The following is a 23,937-nucleotide window of genomic DNA, read 5'->3' as shown; positions in this document are numbered from 1 at the left end:
CACTTCTGTAAGAGCGTTCTGGTACAAGGGAGTCTGTATGTAGAGAGTTGTGTGACTAACCCAAAAGGTTGAGTGTGTCCCTGGCTCGGACTGTCCGAATCCACCAACAGCGCCTCCATGGAAGAAAAATGGGAAGTCTCCTCCTGCTAATGGTTTACAGCCTCGAAAACTCAAAGGAAGGTCTTTGTGAGTCTGAACTGACTCGATGCCAGTGAGTGAGAGAGAGACAGGTATTCATCACTATGCCAAGGTCACAGCTAATGCAGGCAACGATTGTAACCTGGACGCCACTCCCATTTCCAATTCCAAGTCCAGCTGGGAAGAGCCACACCATCCTTGAATTAGCAGCCTTCCTCAGCCACTGTTCTAATAGCCCTCATTGGAAACTACTTTGCATTTATGACAGATCTTCGTCTGAGCTGCTTCTCAAAACAATAGCGCCTCTTAGCAGCTCTCATATTGTTTATTATAATTGTTCCAAGTACTCTTATTGCTGATTGTAAAAGTGGCAAGCACAGAATGAAAAAGACTTCTCAAACAAACATCACCAGACCCCATCACCTAGCAAGGCGAACGTCCTGTCTCTCTCTGTATTTCACTCAAGGTCTTGTCCACAGGCACACGTCAGTATGCATGTTGATGTCACGGGAGCACATGGTATCATTTTTTATGCACTGTTTCCTGTTAGAATTTCCTTCCCATTCGGGGCCAGAGATGTCATAACTACGTTTTTAATGACTCCATTATCCTGTGTTGGGTGGGCATACCCAAATTTACTTAGAAAGTGACCCCTGGTGTTTGTCATTTCTGAGTTTGCACCAGGCTCTGCCCCTGCCCTGGGCTTGTTGGCACATAGCGTGTTTACAGGCTGTCAGCTGCCCGGGGCAGTACGTAGGAGCCTTGACCGTGTTTGTGCACCTCTCCCTGAGTTCCTGCACAGGCTGACCCAGCTTCTGTCCCCAGCGGCTTATCTGTTCACCACTTTCAAAGCAACCTCCCCATTCAGGCGGCCACTTAACTGTGGTGTTTGCTCACTTATAGAAGTCCATTGGCACTTCGGGGTTGCTTTATTTGCCACCACTTTGATGATTGGAGAGATTACTGTTTCCCCGCGTGATTCAGCTTTCGCCTTCTTGCTTCTGAGCTGTCTGCTTCTATTTCTGCTTCTTGGCCCATGTCAGTCGACTGGGGTCTTGACTCTTTTACATCAAACCAGCTGAAATCTTCGCACGCAGCAGCTACTGAACTTTGTCATCTTTGCACCACATACCTCCCAGTGCTGTGTCTGCCTTTTAATTCTAGGGATGCATTTGTAACGCAGTGATTTTTATTTCTGTAATCAAACTGCCAAGTTTTTTTGGTGATTTCTTACCCCCCTTTTCTTTCCTTCAAGGCAAAGGCAGTCATTCTGGAGTGCTCATAAATATTTAACTCTACCTTCTGTTATTTTTAATTCCTTAATTCACCTGGGTTGTGTGCTGTTATTGTTGTTATCTGCCACTGGGTTAGAACCGACTTATAACTGGCAGATTTTCAGAGGCTGTAAATCACATAGCAAGTGCTTGTCCATCTTTCTCTCGCAGAGCAGCTGGTAGATTCGAACCACTTGCTTTTGGATTGGCTGAGCGGTGCCTTACCACTAAGGCTCCAAAGCCCCGTCATCTGAGTAGTTGTTGAGTGCCCTTGAGTCAGAACTGACCCATAGCTGACCATCCAGTGGGTTTTCAGAGGCGGTTAATTACCTGAGAGGAGACTGCCTATCCTTCTCTTGTGGAGTAGCTGGTGGATTCAAACCACGTGCCTTTGGGATTGCAGCACAGCTTCTTTTTTTTTTTTCTTTTCTATATTTTATTAATTTTCATAAACATTTACAGAGATTTTGGGTTTCCATTCATTCATTGTTGCACTATTCTCTCTACCCTCCTCCCAGTTTGTTCTTGTCCAAATGCCACAGTGCTTGTCAAAGCCAGTTCTGATTAATCTTCTTTGTCAGTGTGTCCTTTGCCATTCCCTATCACTCCTCCCTGAGAGAGACTTCACCCTGAGTCATAAGGAAAAGGGGATGGCATATTCTCTTAGCTACTTCCTGCTGAAAAGGGACGCTGTGGGTTTCAGGGTGAAGATCTTCTCTCACTACTCTAAAGGGCCCCTTTGGCAGTAGGAAACACATAGACTATTATGGAGATTGATTTTGGAATTCAGATGCACTCTTATTGATTGTGCTTGGCCGTACATGTTCATATCCTTGAAGATGTATCATGGGGGTGTTGCAACCTAGAAGACACAAATTTGACTAACAAGTTATAAGTACATGAGTCCAGAAATTATGGAAAAGTAAAAGAAAAGATTCTTTCATTGTTTTACAAACCCTCCCCCAGGTCCCCTCCACCATGTAGCCCTCGCTCTAGTCTCCTGTGATGACAGAAATACCTAGTTATATATCTCTTTTAAACAGTTTTCTCCCTCCTCTGTTTCAGTGCAGTATACATTATTGAACCCATCTTACTCAGTCTCTCCCCAACCCCAAGGACAGTCCCATTCTACAACAGTGGCATCATGTAATATTTGTCCTTTTGTGACTGGGATATTTCACTCAGCATAATGTTCTCCAGAGTCAACCATTTTGAATACTATTGCATGAGTTCCTTGTTTTTTAATGCAGCATAGTATTCCATTGTGCGAATATACCACAGCTTCTCTAGCCATTTGTTTGTTGATGGGCACTTAGGTTGTTTCCAACTCCTTGCTATTGTGAACAAAGCTGCAATAAACATGGGTGTGCATATATCTGCTTGGATGTCAGCTATGGTCTCTTCAGGGTATATTCCCAGTAGTGGAATTGCTGGGTCAAATGGTATCTCTATTTGCAACTTTTTGAGAAAGCGCCATACTGCTTTCCATAGGGGTTGCACCATTTTACATTCCCACCAACAGTGAATCAGGGTTCCAGTTTCTCCACAGCCTCGCCAGCATTTGGCAGCACAGCTTCTTACCACTAGGCCACCAGAGCTCCCTCAACTGAGTTGTCACAGGTATAAATTAAGTTGCAAATGAAAATGTCTTCCTAATTAGTGATCCCCACCTTTCCCCTGTTGTCTGATTGTCTTCCTCAGGAATAATACACCAGATGAAAGGGGACTATGACACGGCACTGAAACTCCACAAGACCCACCTGTGCATCGCACAGGAGCTGAGTGACTACGCAGCTCAGGGCCGGGCCTACGGGAACATGGGCAATGCCTACAATGCGCTGGGCATGTACGACCAGGCTGTCAAGTACCACCGACAGGAGCTGCAGATCTCCATGGAGGTGAACGACCGCGCCTCGCAGGCCTCCACGCACGGCAACCTGGCCGTGGCCTACCAGGCCCTGGGCGCCCACGACCGGGCCCTGCAGCATTACCAGAACCACCTGAACATCGCCCGGGAGCTGCGGGACATCCAGAGCGAGGCCCGGGCCCTCAGCAACCTGGGCAACTTCCACTGCTCACGGGGAGAGTACCTCCAGGCCGCCCCCTACTACGAGCAGTACCTCCGGCTGGCTCCTGACCTGCAGGACATGGAAGGCGAGGGGAAGGTCTGTCACAATCTCGGCTATGCCCACTACTGCCTCGGGAACTACCAGGAGGCCGTGAAGTACTACGAGCAGGACCTGGCCCTGGCCAAAGACCTCCATGACAAGCTGAGCCAAGCAAAAGCCTACTGCAACCTGGGCCTGGCCTTCAAGGCACTCCTGAATTTCAGCAAAGCCGAGGAGTGCCAGAAATACCTCCTGTCCCTGGCCCAGTCCCTGAATAACTCCCAGGCGAAATTCCGAGCCCTTGGTAACCTGGGCGACATCTTCATCTGCAAGAAAGATGTCAACGGTGCAATAAAATTCTACGAGCAGCAGCTGGGCCTGGCCCACCACGTGAAGGACCGGAGACTAGAGGCCAGCGCGTACGCAGCCCTGGGCACGGCGTACCGTATGGTGCAGAAGTATGACAAGGCCCTGGGCTATCACACCCAGGAACTAGAGGTCTACCAGGAGCTGAGCGAGCTGCCAGGCGAGTGCCGGGCCCATGGACACCTGGCCGCTGTCTACATGGCCCTGGGCAAGTACACTATGGCCTTCAAGTGTTACGAAGAACAGCTTGATCTGGGGCAGAAACTGAAGGACCCAAGCCTCGAGGCGCAGGTGTATGGCAACATGGGCATCACCAAGATGAACATGAATGTGATGGAGGAGGCCATCGGCTACTTTGAGCAGCAGCTGGCCATGCTGCAGCAGCTCAGTGGTAACGAGTCGGTGTTAGACAGGGGCCGGGCCTACGGCAACCTGGGGGATTGTTACGAGGCCCTGGGCGATTACGAGGAAGCCATCAAGTACTACGAGCAGTATTTATCTGTGGCCCAGAGTCTGAATCGCATGCAAGACCAAGCCAAGGCTTACCGGGGTCTGGGAAATGGACACAGGTGAGAGTGACAGGGGACAAATGTGGGTGACAGGAGGTGCAAGAAAATAGCAATAAAGGCGATTTCAGGTCTGCGTGGCAGTTGATTAACTACAAAACATTTTCATTCTCAATATTCATTCTAGTCCCACAGTGATGATAGCATTGCCCTTGTCTCGGGAGGTGTGTTGCTGGTGCAAAGTTAGCACCTCTGGTAGTTCAAATCCACCAGCAACTCTCTGGGTTAAGGTTGGGCAGTCTCTTTCCGGGTGATTTCAGCCTCCTGAAAACTCCTTGGACAGTCAGCTATGAGATGTTTTGAACTTGACAGTAATGAATTTCATTATTGCCCTCATGTTACAGAAGAAGACATTGGGCCCAGAGAGGTTGAGTAACCAGCCCAGGATGACACAGTTTAACAGAACCAGCTGGGCATCAGACCCAGGCCTCTCTAACTCCAAATGTAATGCCTCTTGACAGGCAGGTTGAAAGAGTGAGAATCACAGAGGTGTAGGAATCAATTGAAAGGATTTTTTCAGAACGGTTTTCACATTAATTAAATTTGCTCAGTGACACACCATCTACTCTCACCAATTCTTTTGACTCCTGAAAGCATTTCCTAAAAGCATTGTGTGCTTTTAGGAAAACTCATCTGGTAATGTTGCTGTTCTTTAGTACCACTGAGTTGGAACCAAATCAGAGCTGACCCTCGAGAAGGTTTTCAGAGGCTGTAAATCGCATGGACGGAGATTGCCCATCTTTCTCCTGTAGAGCAGCTGGTTCAAACCACCTGCCTTTGGGCTGGCAGCTCAACTCCCTACCCACTAGGCCCTGTCTGATAATGGGTCGAGGAGGGACTTGAATAAGCACATATTGTGCAGCAGGCAGTGTGCTGAACACTTTGCACACGCATCTCATGTCGTATTGATAGCCTTTCTGGGTCATCATGCAACCATCATCTGCTTCTGGGGTGGGACTTACCATTCAGGAGCTGAGGTCAGGGAAGGTCAGTCAGGAACCCCCTGCACTGGTACAGCCTGCCCCCCAGAACACCCCTCTTATCCTGTCATCTCTTAATGACACAGAAAGACACACTACCAGCCAAGGAAGTGCTTTTCTCCCAACTGCGGAGGACTCCAGGCAGATGTCCATGTCTGCAGGATATACGGCCTGTCCAGACAGGAAGAGGGTGAGGGCTCCCAGAGTGGAGCCAGGGCCAGGGACAGGCTAAATCATTGCTCACAGAGTGCTCGGAGAGGCTCGGGGTGAAAGATTTACACTCCTTGGAAAGTGATTTAAAAAAAAAAATCCTCGAAGCGGTGGTGGAAATTGGGAGCTTGAAGAATCAAACAGCTCACTCGCCATCATCGTGCCTATTAATATATTTTATGTTTCCGCTGAGGTGTAGATCCCATTGACTCCCGCACTCCTGGGAAGGTCACTGAGGGATGCCTTTTGAATTGCTTTCCAGATTATGAAATCCCCCTGCATCTCACTCTTAAGGGCACATGATAGATTTTAGCTAGAAGAGGAGTTAAGAGCTTCTATAGTAAATGACAGTGACAAATGCGTTTCATTTTCTCAGGGGCTTTAGCGCGTCTACACCTGCACGAAATAATATCATTGCTTCTCTGTCCGCCTCCCCACAGGGCAATGGGGAGCCTGCAGCAAGCCCTCGTGTGCTTCGAAAAGAGGCTCGTAGTCGCCCACGAGCTGGGAGAGGCCTTCAACAAGGCACAGGCCTACGGCGAGCTGGGCAGTCTACACAGCCAGCTCGGGAACTATGAGCAAGCCATCTCCTGCCTGGAGCGCCAGCTCAACATCGCCAGGGAGATGAAAGACCGGGCCCTGGAGAGCGATGCTGCCTGCGGCTTGGGGGGCGTCTACCAGCAGATGGGGGAGTACGACACAGCCCTCCAGTACCACCAGCTTGACCTGCAGATTGCAGAGGAAACTAACAACCCCACGTGTCAGGGCCGAGCCTACGGGAACCTGGGCCTCACCTACGAGTCCCTGGGCACCTTCGAGAGGGCGGTGGTCTACCAGGAGCAACACCTGAGCATCGCTGCCCAGGTGAACGACTTGGTGGCTAAGACAGTGTCGTACAGCAGCCTCGGGAGGACCCACCATGCCTTGCAGAACTACTCGCAGGCGGTCATGTACCTGCAGGAAGGTAGGTCCAGGTGTGGGCTCTGATCACGATCAAGGTCTAGTTCACTCAAAAGGTAGTATACTTCTGAGGCCACCTTGGCAGTCCAGCTCTCAAGCTCTGGTCTGTTCCTAACACTAAGTTGTTTCCTTGGTCGAGAACACCTTGCCTGTTCTTAGCCTGACCCAGGCTGGCTTGCTCCCACTGTGACAGTGCCTTCTGCTAGCCAGCTGCACAAAGAGCTGGCTCCCTTGCTTTTTCCAGCCCTCTGCTGGGCGAACAACCCAGTGTCACCCAGATAATTAAGGAAAAGTGAAGTTCATAGTCCAAAGCAGAGAAAATGTTTTCCAGCTCTGAGCTCTAAAAGATAGCAAAATGGTAGAGAAAGCAGTTCTGACAAGGCGACAGTGGTCTCATCCAGAAACTTTGGTCTGAGGGTTATTGAAGCCCCTGAGCTGGCTTCCTGTCCAGGGGTGATGGGACTGGTGCCATGGGAAGTCTTCCAGGAAAATCCTGGAGCTGGTTGCTTCCCACCATGCAGGCAGACCTTTGAAGCTTGTCCTCCTCTCCAGAAACAGAAGGCTCACTGCAGTGCATACACACACACACACACATCTTTGTGTTGCTTGGGGCCACTGCTCCTGACACAGGCACACTGGGACCTCCTAAGCTGCAAGGGAGGGAAAGAGAGGCTGCCTCACAGCTCACCCGTCAGATAAAATGGGGCTGAATTCAGGCCAGAATTCTCATTAGTACTTTCCAAGGGCACCAGCAGAATTACATGCAATAGAATGCAGATAGATTTGACTTCTTATTTGTTGTTAGTAATGCTGAGTCGATTCCAAATAGAATTGACTTATTGTTAGTTGCTGTTGAGTCAAACATGACTTACAGTGGCTCTGTGAACAACAGATCTGAACCTTGTCCCCATACTATGGCATCCCCACTGCCTCTGATAGTCTCAAGGCCACTGATGCAATCTTTATGTAGATCCCTTGCTGTCTTCTCTTTCTCTGACCTGCCACCTTCCACAGCATGGTCTAACTTAATCCTCACAAACCTGAGATGTGCATCTTCTTTGTCCCGTTTTATAGTCAACTGTGGCTCAGAAGTACAGTGATTTGTCTTTAGCCATGTAGTCCATTCAGCACTGGAGTGGGGTCCAACCCAGCCTTTCTGACCCCAGGAATCACTCAGGACCCTAATCTTGAAAGTACAGGGCAGATGTGAGCAGTTTCTGATCTCCCTATAACTACTCCTGGGCCTTGGTAGGAAGTGGAAGGAGGAGAGCAGGAAGCAAGGCAGAAGGTGGACAAGTAGTGAGAAGATACTGTTTTTCCCTTTGCACAAAACAAAGAAGAGGGATCTGCAGGCTGAGATGTTTTGAGAAGCCGGGAGCCACTTCCCAAGCCACATCTGGCTCTACCGGGGCCAGGTGATAACTCTGTGCTTCAGCTATGAGTGTTGGCATTCAGCTTCCTGAAATTCTGCTGGTGAAAGTCTGCCGGCACCTCGTTGCCGTCGAGTCAGAACAAAGTCATAGCTGACCCTCTGTCCAGTGAGTTTTCAGAGCTGTAAATTTCATGAGAGGAGATTGACCATCTTTCCAACTGTTGGATTTGAACTGCCAGAGGCACCACGTATGGGTTAGTTGCATAGCCACCTTCCCACCAGGCCACCAGAGCTCTCTCTTGCTATATTGTTGTTAAGTGCCATCAAGTTTAGTATGACTCAAAAGGACCCTATGAACAAAAGATCTGAACCCTGTTCTATATAACTATTGCCATTTCTCTAATGTTCATAGAGTTTCCAAAGGCCTGTTGTTTAAGAAGTGGATGCCAATCCTGCTTCCAAGCCTATCTTAATCTGGGAGCTCTACCAAACACTGTCCACCATGCGTAACCATAATGGCATTTGACATACCAGTGGCACAACATTCAGTATCACTGCAACTCCAAGTTATCTCACTACAGCAAACCGACAGACAAGTGCTATACCACTTTGAACAATGTTCTTCCCAAACACAGTTAACACTAGGCAGCAGGCCCAAGGACCCAACCAACTTTTAAATACAAAGGCCCACCCACCAGTTGCTGATTGACTTAAACAAGAGTTTCCCAGCCCACAGCTGATTGTTAACTAAATCCAGGATGACCAATGAGCTTACACACAATTGTGAATGAAATAAAACAACCAGTTTATACACAACTTCCAACTAAATCAAGAGAACCTACCCTCCAGAATTTGACTCCTTCACACATGGGCCTTCACACATGGGCCTCCAAAGTGGAGCCCCTTTTGCTATACTAGAGGTGATTTTCAATTGAATTAGTGAAGTCTGTTCAACTCAGACTGTGTTCTTCTGTGGTGTCTGTAGTACTGTTTCCAGGGAGCAGCTGCTTCACTTGAAACAGAGTAGCATAACTGTGTTTACTGAAAACTGGTGAGTTCATCTGCATTGTTTGTTTGAATTCTCAGAGTCACATAAACAGATAGTGTCTACCTGGGCCTGCACTAGGGAATGTACAGCAAATGTCCTACCAGGAGACAAGGGCCAGCACTCTTTTCTGAATCAGAAACTGGTGAGGCCCAGGAACCCCTGGCAGTCCCTCGCCGTGCTCAGCTATGGCTCTGCAGCCACTTGAAGTGAAGGTGTCCTTGCTTCGAAGCTACCCCGAGCTGTCTCTCCTGGCCTGCGGCTGAGCTGACTGTAGCTTGGCCCGGCCTCACAGCATGCCAGAGTCATGAGAGTAGAGCCTGCTCTAAGTCTGGAGTCAGGTGGGACACTAAAAGTGAGAACTGCTTTTGCATCAGAACTGACTCATAGCTGACCCTCCCACAGATTTTTGGAGGCTGTGGATTGAACGTGAGGAGATTGCTTCTGTGGAGTAGCTAGCTGAGTGGAACCTCCTGCCTCTGGGATAGCAGGGCACCAGTGTTCCCTCAGGTTTGAGTGAATTTGAGTCCTTGCCTAAAAGTACTGGCTGTTTCCAGTTTCTCTTCCCCCCCGCCCCCATGAAGAGAGAAGTTTCTGGGTGGCACAAAGCTGTAGGTATGGCTGCTAGCTGAGAGGTTGACAGTTCAAACCTACTCAGAGATACTCAGAACAAAGGCCTGGTGATCTGCTTCTGAAAGGTCACAGCCTTAAAAACCTGGTGACCTTTGTACTATGCACACATGAGGCTGATACAAATAAGTCAGACTCGATTCCTGAAAACAGGTGCAGGCAAAGGAGGCTCCTAGCTCAAGTCCTAAGGGGCAGACCCTGATGGGGAGTGGGGCAGGACAGCTGCTATGTTTGTCCAGGTTTTAGCTGCTCATTGTCAAACCCCTAACTATGGTCCAGGAAGTCTCCCACACACAGATCAGACACCCCAGGGGGCTCACCTCACTGACTGACACCCCCAAACCTACAGGGTCATCTTTTTCAGAAAGTGAAGGAGGCTTACTTGCTGAAGGTTAAAACAACCAGTATCTTCTTAATTGCTCTCCACAGAACTGCCTTCTTATACTGGGGTCCCCTTTCTGCGAGGTGGTTTAAAAGTGTGACTAATTTGCAAGTATTATTTCTGTTACCCAGCGACAGGATTTAAAATTAAAATGCTCTTCCTAGGTTTTCTGAATTATGTACATTTTTTAAAAGCATCATATTTTGTGAACTTGAACCTGAGTTGTCATTATCGTCTCAAATGACGCAGGGCCTTTTCTGGGGGTCTGTGATTGCCGGGGTCCAACATTCTGAGGCAGGTCCCATCCACCATGAATGAACGCAGGAGGAGGCCCTTTCTTCCTGTGTCCACTGTTTTTATGCACAAGCTCACTCCCGTGGGTGGAGAGAAAGACAGCAAAGGGGCGTGATGCTGAGAACTGCTGGGTGCTAACTCCGGCCAGCGCCGGCTCTTAGCTTCAGGACCCAGGAACCTGAGACATTGCTCACCTTTCCACTCCCGTCAATTCAGTTCTGACTCATAACGACCTGCCATCATCAGGTTTCCAAGACTGAAGGTCATAATGAGAGGAGACTGCCCATCCTCCTCCCTGGGGACGGCTGGTGGATTCGAACTGCCAGAGACTCCAGAACTTTGAGTTAGCGCCACAACTTGCTACGGAATGCCACCAGAGCTCCCTGGTAGAAGTTGTTCAAAAAACATCACCATCAGCTTACAACTAACCTTTCAACTGTCTCTTCAGCGGGTTTTCGGGGAGGCATAAGTCATCCTGGAGGAGACTGCCCATCTTCCTCCCACAGAGCAGCTGGTGGACTCGAACCACTTAAGGTGTGCCACCTGTAGGTTAGCTGTGCAGCGGGTCAAAGGGCCTCGTGTCCCCAGTTCCAAAAGCTCGCTCCGGGTGCGTGACCCAAACTGCAGGCACCTATCAAAGGCCAGTAGACTAAGGATAGTTTTGCAACAGTGAATGAACTTTCTTTTTTTAAAGGGAACAAGGGGAAGGGCAAAGAAAGGGGGAATGTACAACAATGAAAGAATAAAAATCTAACTTTTCTGTAAATTTTCACTAAAATCAGTTAATTTTTAAAAAAATAAGAATAGTGTGATATTAGGTTTTCAGTTCATAATAGCGGTTGCTTTGCAATGCCGTAGAGACATAGCACAATCTCCAGCTTAAAGGAAAAGCCGATCAGACATGAGCCAAAAGTCCATAGCTGCCCTCTGAAGGCAGGGCCGGGCACATCAGGTGGCCTGCTTTTCAGAGCGCGTGCCTCCCCCAAATGCCAGTTGAGTGCTGAACGCATTTAAGGGAAAGGACCGTGGAACCTTTGAGAGCCGCAGCTCCACAGGGCTGCCTTGTTATTCCAAGGCTCTTTGTTTTCCACCTTTGACAGGCTACAGTCTCAGCACTTTCCGTTGCTCGTGTAACATTTCTGCCTCTCAGAGGTTTCCGCCTTACACAGCTATCACTGTATTATCTCAGCCTCTGAGTTCTGTCAGGGAATGTTCTTGTCAGCCAGTCAGTTGGACCTAGAGCTTTCATTTGCAAAGCTAAGGGTTTCCCAGTGGGGAAAGTGGCCAGGTGAGGATGTATTTGTCTCAGGGTTTCTGCCAGCCCTGCAGACCTGCCTCCTGCTGAGAGACAGCTGAGTTCTTGCTGGGGTTTCTTGAGTGTCTCAGAAAGGTCATTATCGAGACAGAGATTGAAGCAAATGTGTCCAGGGCCTGAACTGGCTCAGCTCATGTTCTGTGTTTAAGCTCCCTTTATATCCACCTTTGGTAAAACAAAACCCTTTGGGCCTCTGTCTTCTATTGTCATTTAAAATGTCTTTGTCTTTGATTTCAGGTCTAAGGCTAGCTGAGCAACTGGGCCGAAGAGAAGATGAGGCCAAAATCCGCCACGGACTGGGCCTTTCCCTCTGGGCGAGTGGGAATCTGGAGGAGGCTCAGCACCAGGTGAGCGGGAGAATCTCTGAGCCAGACAGAAGTTTCTAAAAGCAGACAAGAACTACAGAGAATATACCCTAAAGAAACCACCATCCAAACAGATACATCCACCGCCTTGTTTATTGCTGTATTATTTACAGTAGCAAAGAGATGGAAGCAACAAATGCCCATCAACAAATGAATGAATAGAAAAACTATAGTATATTCATACAATGGAATACTACACAGCACTGAAAAACAGTGAACTCATAAAACATTACACAACATGGGGGATCCTGGAGCACATCATGCTGAGTGAAATATCTCAGTCACAAAAGGACAAATATTGAATAGCACCACTGTTATAAAACAGGTCTGACTTTGAGTCTTGGGAGGAGAATAGGATAAGGATGGATAGATAATGACCATTGCATTGGAACAGATGAAAGAACTATCTAAAAGGAATACATGATTAGGCATTATACATACAACAACAGTCCAGAATAAGAAGTAAATCATTGCTAGGAGGACTGTCGGGGGAGGTAGGTAATTGTGCAATAATGAATGAATTTTTTTTTTTTAAAAAAGTGAACTGGCAGAGGGGGAAGGGAGGGGAGAGGGGGTTAAAATGTGGGTTAACACAACGATTGACTGAAAAATCTAACTTCTGTAAAAAAATAAAAATAATAGAAGCAGTCAAGAGTTGGGAGCTACCCTAAGGTGATGTGACATTTACCAGAGAGTGTTACCCTCTCTCTCGAGCTGGTGACAGAGTGCCAAGCCAATATCAGCCCAGAAGGGCCACAGCCTAAAAGATTCTTACTCCCTTCTGTGGTGGTGGTTGTTAAGTACTGTCAAGTCGTAGATGACTCATAGCAACTCTATGAACGAAAGACCTGAGCACTTGCATAACTTTCATTGTTTCTCTTAAGTTTATAGAGTTTCTGGAGGCAGACTATTTCGGAAGTGGATGCCACTTCTGCTTCCAAGCCTGTTTTAATCTGGGAGCTCTATGAAATACTGTCAACCATTTGTAGCCATTATGGCATTTGACATATCAGTGTCACAGTTAGCATCACAGAAACCATGAGTTACCTCTGTGTGTGTGCATGTGTAATATGTTGTTGTTATGTGCCTGCAACTCATAGTGACCTTATGTACAGCAGCCATAAACCCTGCTCTATCCTGTGCCAACCTCTGACACACCTACTCCCAGTCACCGAGTCAATCCATCTCATCCAGGGTCTTCCTCTCCTGCGCTGTCCCTCCACCCTCCAAAGCATGATTTCCCTCTCCAAGGGCTGGTCGCTCCTTGCAACATGTCCAAAGTATCAGACAAAGCTTCAAAATCCTTTTCTCCAAGGAGCCCTTCTGCGCTGGATTTCTGAATAATTTCTGTGGAATTACTTTGTTATGGGCTGCGGTTGCTCATTAAACCTTAATATGACATAGCACATATTTCATGATGGACGTAAGCAACCCAGGAATTCATTTAATTCATGTTGCCTTTAACGGCCTTGTAGATTTCTGCTTCGATCAATAGGCATACCTCCCCCATCTTCCCTTTTCCCCTCTCTCCCCGCCTCCCTCTCTCCCGCTCACGCAATAAGTTCATCTTTCAGTATGTATACAAATATTTGAAGTCCATTACCTCGCTGGCTCTGGAGATTAGAAAGATACCTAGAGCTATGCTCTGGTAGGCTGGAGGAATCGAAGGTGGCCACATCTAAAATTACACACTCGTCCGTTTAGTCAGCATAAGAGTAATTACTGTAGAGGGGACGGTGCCAGGCAAAGGAGAGGTGAGAGGAGGTAAATCAAAGCTGTTCTCCTGTGTCACAGGAATTTAGGACTTGATAGGACAGAATTTGTGCCACAGCATGCTGGAAAGTTATAGCGTCTCACTGTACTTTTCAAGCCATTAAAGGCAATTTGAGAAATTAATCCTCTAATTCCAGGCTTAAAGCAGCATAGTGATTAACAATGTTCAACGTACGTTTTACTGAATGTATTCTTCAGCATAACTCTGTAAGATGGGATGCTGGCCACTCTCTTTATCAGGGGCTTGGAAACTGACCAAACGCCACCCAGCAAATTGGTGGCACGGCTAGAAGAAATGCCTTGCTCCCAGCCTAAGTCTCTGCGCCTTTGAATTGCATTATCATTTAATTTGCAGAAGCTTAGAATTGGACAGAGTTTGCAGCATAGACTTCTCAGAGCCTAAACAGTGGTAGAGAAGCCACTTAGTAAGGCAACAGGGCCGTGTCTCTATTAGAGATGTCACATGCCCAGTCCTGAGGGAGTCTGTCGTGGTGAGCGTGACACTGGTGTGGCCAGGCCTCCTGGGGAGCTTGTCCAGGAATGGCCTAGCCATGGAACTGTGCTGCCTATAACAAAATGCATCCCGAGGGTCACTTCCAGTCGCCTTCCCTCCCAGCCCCATTGTTTCTAGAAGCCCTCCACCAGACCTGTCCACACTCTAGGCCCCACTATAGTGAGCCCTGCATTGTGAATAACAGTCATTTGATGACTTGCTGAGTTCCAGTCAAAACTAGCACTTTGATGAATTAAGAGGTGATTTATTTAGAAAAACACAACAAAAACAGAACACAAAACAGACCTTAAATCTATCTTTCAATCATGAGTCTGTAACCTCTGTCTTCTAGACCCCTCTAGCTGTCAAGAATTGACTATAGAAGCCATCATTTGCAGGGTCGAATCTTTTCAGATCCATAAGGATACACCTGGGAATAGAGATTGTTGTCGTTGTTGTGTACTGTTGAGTCAAAACCGACCCATAACTGATCCACTGGCGGGTTTTCAGAGGCAGTTAATTGCATGGAAGGAGATTACCCATCCTACTCCCTCAGAGCAGCTGGGGGATTTGAACTGTGTGCCTTCAGGATTGCAGCGCAGCTTCTTGCCACTAGGCCACCATTATTCCCGATGGGAATAGAGATTAATCCTGCCAAACTTTAAAAAGGAAAAAAAAAATTCTGTAGCTTGACCACCAAGACTTGAGAAAGTTGTCTGTGAGTCTGCAGGCAGCTCCTGGATGGGTCTCAGGTAACAGCTGGCATTCTGTGTCTCCCTGCAGCTCTACCGGGCGTCGGCCTTGTTTGAGACCATCCGGCACGAGGCGCAGCTGAGCACCGACTACAAACTCTCGCTCTTCGACCTGCAGACCTCGTCCTACCAGGCCCTGCAGCGGGTGCTGGTCAGCCTCGGTGAGGACAGCTGGGGGGGTGGCCAGTGTGCACCTGCGCACCAGGAGGGGCGGGGTCAGGTCGCTCAGCAATTGCTGCGATAAGATGGAACCGGTTACTACAGCCTGGGAAACAACAGCCACAATCCGGTCTCTGAACATTCACTCATCTCTTCAAGCTCAGGAGTATCTACTCTACTGACATTGGTGTTGTGAAATAGGGAATAGACCCTGGCTCCTGCCCTCGGCGAGTTCTGGGTGTATTGATGTGGGCCAGTGAGTCTAGACAGGGTGGGAGGAGCGAGGGAAGAGCGTATGACTTGCTGTGGCTGCCAGGCGGCTTGGGAGGTTGACCCAGGAGGCAGACAGGTCCCTCCTGACGGGATGACCTGGGGACACAGTGCTTAATCCAGTTAGGACAGAGGACCTGTGAGGGACAGAAAAGGAAGCAGGAGACTGTTGGCTTGCCCAGAACTCTTTTCTGAGAGGCAATAGCTGAGAAGAGGCCCAGCCTCTTTGCAAGTTCTCCAGTCACACATCTGCCCAGCAAATGTACCAACTTCCGCATCTGCCCGTTAGGTGAGGCGTCGTCTGTGGGACACTCCTCAGCCTGTGTGATGGCAGCTCTGTGTGTGCTGGTGGCGCTGGCACAGTGTGCATCTCCCAGCCCCCATCCTCTGCCTCCTCCCAGCACCCCCAGCCCTGCCTTGAGGAGATGCCCACTGGGGCAAACTGGTGCCTTTGAAGGTGAAAGCCAGTAGCTTCCAGGGCGTGAATCCTCAGGCTCCCCCTTGGAAAGCGTTGTCTATGGAGTGTGTGCATTGCCTGGGATTTACAATTTATTATCTATTATAATCACAGTGTTAAGCTGTCTAGCACTTTGGGGCCAATTTTCCAATGTGCATAGAAATGGTCCCTGCTGTTTCAGTTAATAACTTAATAGAGGAAAAGAAGGCATTTGCATGCACACACAGAAGGCCTCACGTTCACCCGCTACCCAAGCTGCAGGGTGGCAGGTGCCCTAAAGGGGCCCCCTCCCTCTGCCCAGCCCCTCCGACCCTGGTTCTATTGGCCGGTGTATCTGTTCAAGCCACAAGCACACAGATTAATCCACCACAGTGCTTTCCCGGCACACAGTCCTCACCTTAAACCCTGTGCTTTTATTCTCTATGCTTTCATAGTTGTGCATGTTTTTGAACTAGATTCCCTGCGTGTTTCTTAGAGGAAGGAGATTTGAGATTGAGCTGAAAGGCAGAGGCAAGCTTTGCCAGGCAGTGAGAGGGGCTGGGGGTGGGGGGTGTCCAGCAGCAGGAGGGTCTGTGTTAAGGCATGGAAGTGTGATGGGGAGATGTGGAGCGAGGTGGGCGGAGCAGTATGACCCATGTGCCAGGGGGTTCTTGTCTGCCAGTGCTGAGTCAGAACAGACGTAGAGTGTCAAGTCTAACATGCCAAGGGGACAGGGTGTGAGGGGTCAGAGGTAAAGCCAGAAGCAGTCAGCATGTGGAGCAGAGATGGGCGAGCTCTGGGGAACACTCTCAACGAGGTCAACTCCATCAGCTGCAAACAGGAGAAGGCCCAATGACTCAGGGGGTGCGGTCTGCATATAAAAATGTGGGAGAACTTTATGCTGAGTGAACTAACTCTGTCTCATGAGGACAAATACTGCATAAGACCATTGTAAAACCAGAAGGATCACTAGTAAGATGTGTAAAAAAAGTCTGCAAGGAGAAGGGGAGGGGTGGAAGGGCTGAGGGTGGAAAAGGGAGAAAGTCACAAGGTCGCAGATTTTATGGGCAGAGGGAGGGGATGAAAGAATAAGGAAAGATCCAGGGGGACCTGAAAAGACCAAGTAATAATACTATGCAGACTTCAGTGGTGATTCATTTTATAAAACACAGTATATGGGAATGATCGTTTGAAACACAATAGGAATGGAAGAATGTGTGGAACAGAGCATATAGGAATGAAACACAATGTTTTTGAACAAAACACAAGGGAAATTTTGTATGCAAACCAATATAAAATAAAAAGGATTTTCTTAAAAATGTGAACTTGTAAGAAACGGGGAGCTGGATATGAAACCGTAGCCCTGGGACCCTGTCCACTTAGGAACCTGGAGGCAGTGAGGTTTCATGCATGCCCTTCTCTGTCCTGACTAGGAATGCTCACAGAGACCCCCGTTTACACACACCTTACCTGTGTCTCTCAGGGCACCATGATGAAGCACTGGCCGTGGCAGAGAGAGGACGGACCAGGGCGTTCGCTGACCTCCTGGTGGAGCGCCAAACAGGACAGCAGGACTCCGACCCCTACTCCCCGGTCACCACGGATCAGATCTTGGAGATGGTCAACAGCCAGAGGAGCCTGGTGCTCTACTACTCCCTGGCCGCGGGCTACCTGTACAGCTGGCTGCTGGCCCCCGGGGCAGGTGAGGCCTCAGAACTGGGGAGGACTGATGAGAAGGGGTGGGAGCGGGGGCTTCACCCCAGCTCAGGCTCAGTCACCCTGCTCTGGAACACTCTGTGTGAGGTGTTGGTTTCTGGTAGCATCCCGCCACGGTGATTGTCCCACAGCGGACATTGAGTTCAGAGGACAGCCCCCTGCAAGTCTCCACAGCTTGCTGGCAAGAGTGGGCACCTTTATCTGGGACAACAGAAGGGTCCCTCTCACCGTTGGTGCTTTTTGTAGGCAGCTGTTGTTCATTAGCCCCTACAGTGACGACAGCAAGTCCTAACAAGGTCTCTCTTGCACAGAGGATTTCATAATTGGGATCCTTTGTTAAGGCAAAGTTACAGAGAGGAAAAGGCTAACGGCCACCCTGTCACAGTATTTAAATAGAGCCTTGCAATGTCTACCTTGCCTAGCACCCATTTTAACCCATTCTGTGATCAGTCTGCTTCAGAAGTAACCCCCTTTTTGATCACATGGGCATTAAATGTTCAGGCTGTAAGCAGTGCCACTAAATTCAGACCTGCTAATTAGCTGTGAGAGCCATATTTTTTTTGCATGATAAAGCACCAGTGGCTTCTGCCATGTTGGCAATGCATCAGCTATTAGAGTTTATCGACCAGGGAGGTGGTGGGTCTGATCACTGGGAGTCTGGAAGATGGGGCTTCTTGAATATCCATCCTTAAGGCAGTTTCACCAAGTTCAACAGAGAGAATCAATGCCATTTCATTGATTATGTGCCTGTCCCTTTAAGTTAAAAAAAAAAATACAAAATACCCCACAACTTTTTTAAAGGTAAGCGCTGCTGCTTCTTAGATTCTGAGCACATTCTCTTCCTCTCACTTATTCAGTATAAACACCTCCCTCCCCTCGTGATTGCATGTTCCGTATAAATCATGATTCTAAATCATGATCTTTCTTGAGGAATTGGTTAACAATTGCCGCAGTGAAATCCCTCCTGTTGTATCACAGTTTCCAAGGTTGGCATCGATATGAGTGGTCGATAGCTGGGGTCTCCAGGTTTTTTGGCCTTTTTTTTTTCTCACTGTGGCTGGTTGGTTTAGGGGACATGACTTGACAGGTGCTCTCTCCAGATCCCTGTAATAATGAGCTGTGTTTAATGAGGTTCTTATTGTTTGCTTTTCGGTTCCTCTGCTTTTAATGAGGCTCTGAAGCCTTCTCCGAGGCTCTGATCCAATCAGGGAGGACTCTCCCCACCTGGAGCTGACATATCTCATTTCTATGTGAGAATATCCCGTGTTTAATGCCAGTAAGCCAACAGGGATCGTCTCTGCTTCAACCAGCCATCACTCCCCGCCCCTCCTTATCCATTAATGATCTTCGACTAGGGTTAGTCTTGTTTTTAAAATGGCTAAAGATGCTTTTTATCTGGTCTTTAAACCATATATTTCTTTTCCATTTACTTTTAGAAAAAAAAAAAAGGATGGTTTCTTAACATAATTTCTAGTTGGCCAATGGTGTTTTTGTTCAAGATTTCCAGATACCCTTTGGCAAACTCACACAGTTCCTGGAAAGAAGGCTTTTTTTCTCTTGGTTGGTGCTTCTGAGAAGCATCTCTTTTGAAACATATATGTAGTAGTCACCATTCCAGAAGCTTCCGGCTGTCTCTTGAAAAACAAAAGCTAAATCCTAAACTCCCTGTCTCCAGGGACCAAAGCTGATGGTAGAAACCATGCAGAGGATTCTGAGCAAGCCTCCGAAAGCCCTCTTGGGACGCGCATCTGAGGGTCTCTCTTCACCAGGTGTGGGGGTGGCATGCTGGGAAGTCATACGACATTGACACTTGTTTCCTTCTGAACTATGTGTAATGTCAGCTCTGCCTGTCCGGTTTCAGGAATTCTCAAGTTTCATGAGCACTACCTGGGTGACAGCACAGGGGACAACCCCAGCGACTTCCAGATTGGCAGTAACGCGACCCTCCCGACGACCACCAGCTCAGCCCTCGAGCAGCACATCACCAGCGTCCGGGAGGTCCTGGGCGTGGAGTCTTACTATGCCAGGTAGTGAACATTCATTCCCAAACCAGCTTTCTGAGGGATCTTTTTGTTTGTTTGTTTCAAATGACTATCCAGTTTGAGCTATTGTTATGTCCCATCAAGTGGGAACTGACCCATAGCTGACTCTCCAGCAGATTTTCAGAGACAGTAAATCACACAGGAGGAAATTGCCCATCCTTCTCCCACAGAGCAGCTGGTGGATTTGAACTGTGTGCCTTCAGGTTGGCAGTGAAGCTTCCTATCACTAGGTCACCAGAGCTCTGTGTTAGAGCTAATGGGAAGAATCTTTAGAAATGTTCACTTCAATGCTCAGTCTACCCAGGCAGCCAAAAGAGATGTGTGTCCCTGGAGAGCAAGGCCCTTAGTGGGCTGTGTTCATGCTTCCTGGTCATTTTCCATCAGACAAGGAAGCAAGGGCCTCATCAAATTTACCCGTTCACTAAAGGTTCACAGACTTTTAAACAGAAGCATCATTTGGCCTTGAACACAGCAATTAATTATGATCAAGGTCAGGGGTTTTTTGGTTATAAGCAGATTCACTGTGAGTCTATACTGAAGCCAAAAGGCCTGCTAAGCACTGGTGACAGTGTCCAGGGACAGAGGTGGGCACTAGGACTGGGGATGAGTGGGAGGAATTTGAACCCCCAAATATTGTGAATAAAGATGGAAGCATCTTTTTACAACCATTAGAAACTTAAGAAAACAGTGTGTTTTATCATAATATAGGCTCTTTCACAGATAGGAAATGGTTTCTGCAAAGGTTCTGAGTCTGGGAAAATCAAGAAATGAGGGTCACTTGGGCATAAGCAGACTTCCCTACACTCCGTCATCTACTTGGTGGTGAAGAAGCTTCAGTTGAAGAAGCCCTGTTGGTCACAGACTGTGTTGTATTAGCTGATGTCAGGCTCTGAGAATGTCTGCTGTCTTCTGGATGTCACTGTCCGTGATCCTCGCAAACCTGAGGGGTCCCTGTAGTTTCTTTAGAGAATACTAAACCCTGACTCCTGCGGGTGTGGAGGCCCTGCCAGCAGCTGACCTCCACTTTGGAGCTGAGAAGGCTTTGTGTGTTGTCGTTGTTGCTGTTGTCATTAGGGGTTTTTTAGTTCAGTTCCTGTGTTGAGCCATCCGATGAACAGTAGGTCATATGAACAGCTTGATGAGCAAAGAAGGAAACATTAGGTGTCAGGTGACCAAACTACTGAGGAGCAGTGGTGTCAGTGTGAGGACTACGGCGCATGTGATTCAGGCCATGGTCTTTCTGATCACTCATTCTGCATCCGAGAGCTGGGCAATGAATAGAGATGACAGAAGAATTGATGCCTTTGACCTGTGGTGTTCTGTACCGACCTCAGTCTCCTCCTTTGCTCAAGCTGTTGCTATCACTGTTTGAGTCCATCTCTGTGAAATCAGGAAGGGGTCCTTGGGTGAAAAATCATCATCAAATCATATGAGGCCAAGATTGAAAGGGTCCGCAGTGGTCATGCCACCTCACCCCTCATTTAATGAGAGCTAGTGCTGGCTTGGGACTTACCAACCAACAGCCACGTTAGTGACAGAGCCCACATCCGGAACTCATGCAGATGGCCAGGCCAGCACTTGTTCTGTTTTTAATTATCAAAATTAATATCATATTTTGTGAGACTGACCAGCGCATGTTAAGAATGTCATCCCCAGCTTCTGTTTTCCTGAAGAATGAGCCAGCACCAGCCACACGCACGCGTTCTGGTTTTATTTCTCCAGTGACTCCTGAGCATCCTGGATCTTCTTCACTCTTAACCGCAGGTGGTGGGATGGCACTAATGGGAGCTCAGCACTGTGTCAGCACAGGAAATTGTATGTGTTCCCTCTACGATTAGAAGGATACACGATGATAAAGGAGATTGATGCTGTTGTTGTTGGGTACCGTAGAGTTATAACCGACTCATAGCTGACCCTCCTGCAGGTTTTCAGAGGCAGTTAATCACACAGGAGGAGACCGCCCATCCTTCTCCCACAGAGCAGCCGGTGGACTTGAACTACGTACCTTTGGGACTGTATTGCAGCTTCTTGACACGAGTCTACCAGACCTCCCTCAAAGTAGATTACGGCACGGGGAAAGAAAGTAGATTAGAGAGAAGTTTGTAATGAAATTCCAAGAGACAGAAAAGCACCCAGGCCAGTGTAGTTAGAATGTGTCCTTTTTGTTGTGTACCGTCGAGTCAGAACCAATCCATAGCTGACCCTCCAGTGGGTTTTCAGAAACAGTTAATCGCGCAGGAGGAGATTGCTCATTTTTTTCCCCATGGAGCAGCTGGTGTATTTGAACCCCATGGCTTTGGGTTGACAGTGCAACTTCTAACCACTAAGCCCCCAGAGCTGCCCTACCAGGCATTAGATAGTGATGGTTGGCCAACTGTGGACCCACAAAAAAAGGCAAAGTGGATGTGAGCAGTGTCTTGGTGAAGTGTTTTCACCAGCAGCACTGTTGCTGTGCTGGGCATACGGCCATCATGTCCTCTCATCCTTCCCTCCTCCCCATTGGTGTTTGAGTGTCAGCTACAAATAAGGCCTTTTGCTAGAGATTGGGGTTGGAGGTGTGGGCAAGACCAACACCCCATGCTGAAAGTCAGCAGAGTCTGCCCAATATTTTTGTAAAAACTGTAATACAATAGATACATAAACAAAAACTCGGGGTGTAAGAAACACAGGTGGGAGAGTGTGTAACTTGTCAGGCTGCTGGTGAAAAGGTTGATGGTTCAAATCCATTAGTCATTCGGTGGAGAAAAATAGCAATCTCTTCCCATCAAGACTGACAGCCAGGAAACGCAAGGAAGGCTCACTGTGTGTTGGAATCAACTCTACGGCCGTGGGCTTGAGAGGTTTGCTAATTTTTTTCTTTTCAATGAGAATGTTATAAACAGGATGGGGAACAGGGAAACCTTTACAGGAAGTTGAGAAGTCTTTCCATGTGTTATTGTTGTTGTTGTTGTGATGATTCCGACTCCTAGTCACGCTGTGAGCAACAGGTAACCATCCTGCACTGTTATGGTCTCCACCATGCACAAGCCTATTGCTGCCGACACTCTGCCACTCCATGTGGTTGAGAATCTTCCTCTCACTTCCTCCACTTTTCCAAGCATGATGTCTTTTTCCAAAGACTGGTCCCTTCTGACAACATAAGCAAGATGTGAGGGGATATTTTTTTAATTGAGATTTTTTTTTTTAGTTTGGTAACAATTTTATTTTGCTTGAATCTGTAATCAACAGCCATCACAACAGCAATCAAGAAATTAAAAGAGGGAGAAGAGTAGGGGACAGATGAGCTGAGAATGAGGAGAAGGTGGAAAATCACAGAGTCACTGAATTTGGTGAAGGGAGAGGACAAAGTATAAAAGCAATGTGAATGAATGGAACAAATCATTATATGTATGTAAACCAATAATTTGTTTTTTTGGGTTTTTTTGTTTGTTTAATTGAGATTTTAATGAAAGTTTATAAATAACTTGGATTTCCAATTGTTCATTGTTGCACATTTTCCTCCCTGCCCCCACCCCAGGTGCTTTTTTCTTTTGGGGGAAAAAAGTTCTTTCATTATTACACAGTGTGTTCCCCCCACCCCAGACCACTTTACTATGCAGCTCTTATTCTGGATTCTAGTCATGCCAATAATGCCTAATTAAATATTCCTTTTATACAGTTCTCTCCCTCATCTGTTTCAATGCCATGTACGTTATTTATCCCCTCTTTTCTTACTTTCCACCCAGCCCCATATCAGTCCTACCCAGCCCCATATCAGTCCTATTTTATAACAGTAGCATTATGCAGTATTTGTCTTTTGTGACTGAGATATTTCACTCAGCATATTGTTCTCCAAGGTCACTCATTTTGTCTAATAATTCATGAGTTCCTTGTTTTTCATTGCAACATAATATTCCATTGTGTGAATGTACCGCAGCTTCTCTATGCATTTGTTTGTTGATGGGCACTTAGGTTGTTTCCAACTCCTTGCTGTTGTGAACAAAGCCGCAATAAACATGGATGTGCATGCATCTGCTTGGGTGGTAGTTATGGTTTCTTTAGGGTATATTCCCAGTAGTGGAATTGCTGGGTCAAATGGTACTTCTATTTACAACTTTTTGAGAAAGTGCCATAGTACCTTCCATAGTGGTTGTACTATTTTACACTCTTACCAACAGTGACTAAGGGTTCCAGTTTCTCTGCAACCTCGCCAGCATTTATTGTTTGCTGTTCTGTTAAATTTTGCTATTCTTACTGGGGTAAGATGATATTTCATAGTTGTTTTGATTTGCACCTCTCTTAGAGCTAGAGA

The 23,937-nt window shown here is 47.6% G+C and overlaps 1 protein-coding gene across 1 annotated transcript in view; it reads left to right on the top strand.

Moving 5' to 3' along the window:
- Nucleotides 1-23,937, top strand: part of TTC28 (tetratricopeptide repeat domain 28) — a 744,609-nt gene that overhangs the window by 633,067 nt on the left and 87,605 nt on the right. Inside the window, exons 7-12 of the mRNA XM_006890519.1 lie at nt 3,114-4,455; nt 6,083-6,606; nt 11,878-11,987; nt 15,055-15,184; nt 17,372-17,590; nt 19,466-19,631. Of these exons, the coding sequence (XP_006890581.1) occupies nt 3,114-4,455; nt 6,083-6,606; nt 11,878-11,987; nt 15,055-15,184; nt 17,372-17,590; nt 19,466-19,631 (2,491 nt within the window). The remainder of the gene's footprint in view (nt 1-3,113; nt 4,456-6,082; nt 6,607-11,877; nt 11,988-15,054; nt 15,185-17,371; nt 17,591-19,465; nt 19,632-23,937) is intronic.

This window comes from Elephantulus edwardii, unplaced genomic scaffold (assembly GCF_000299155.1).
Source record: "Elephantulus edwardii isolate Elephantulus edwardi_28Jun2011 unplaced genomic scaffold, EleEdw1.0 scaffold00089, whole genome shotgun sequence".
Lineage (NCBI taxonomy): Eukaryota > Metazoa > Chordata > Mammalia > Macroscelidea > Macroscelididae > Elephantulus > Elephantulus edwardii.
This window is presented reverse-complemented; position numbering and strand designations above follow the sequence as displayed.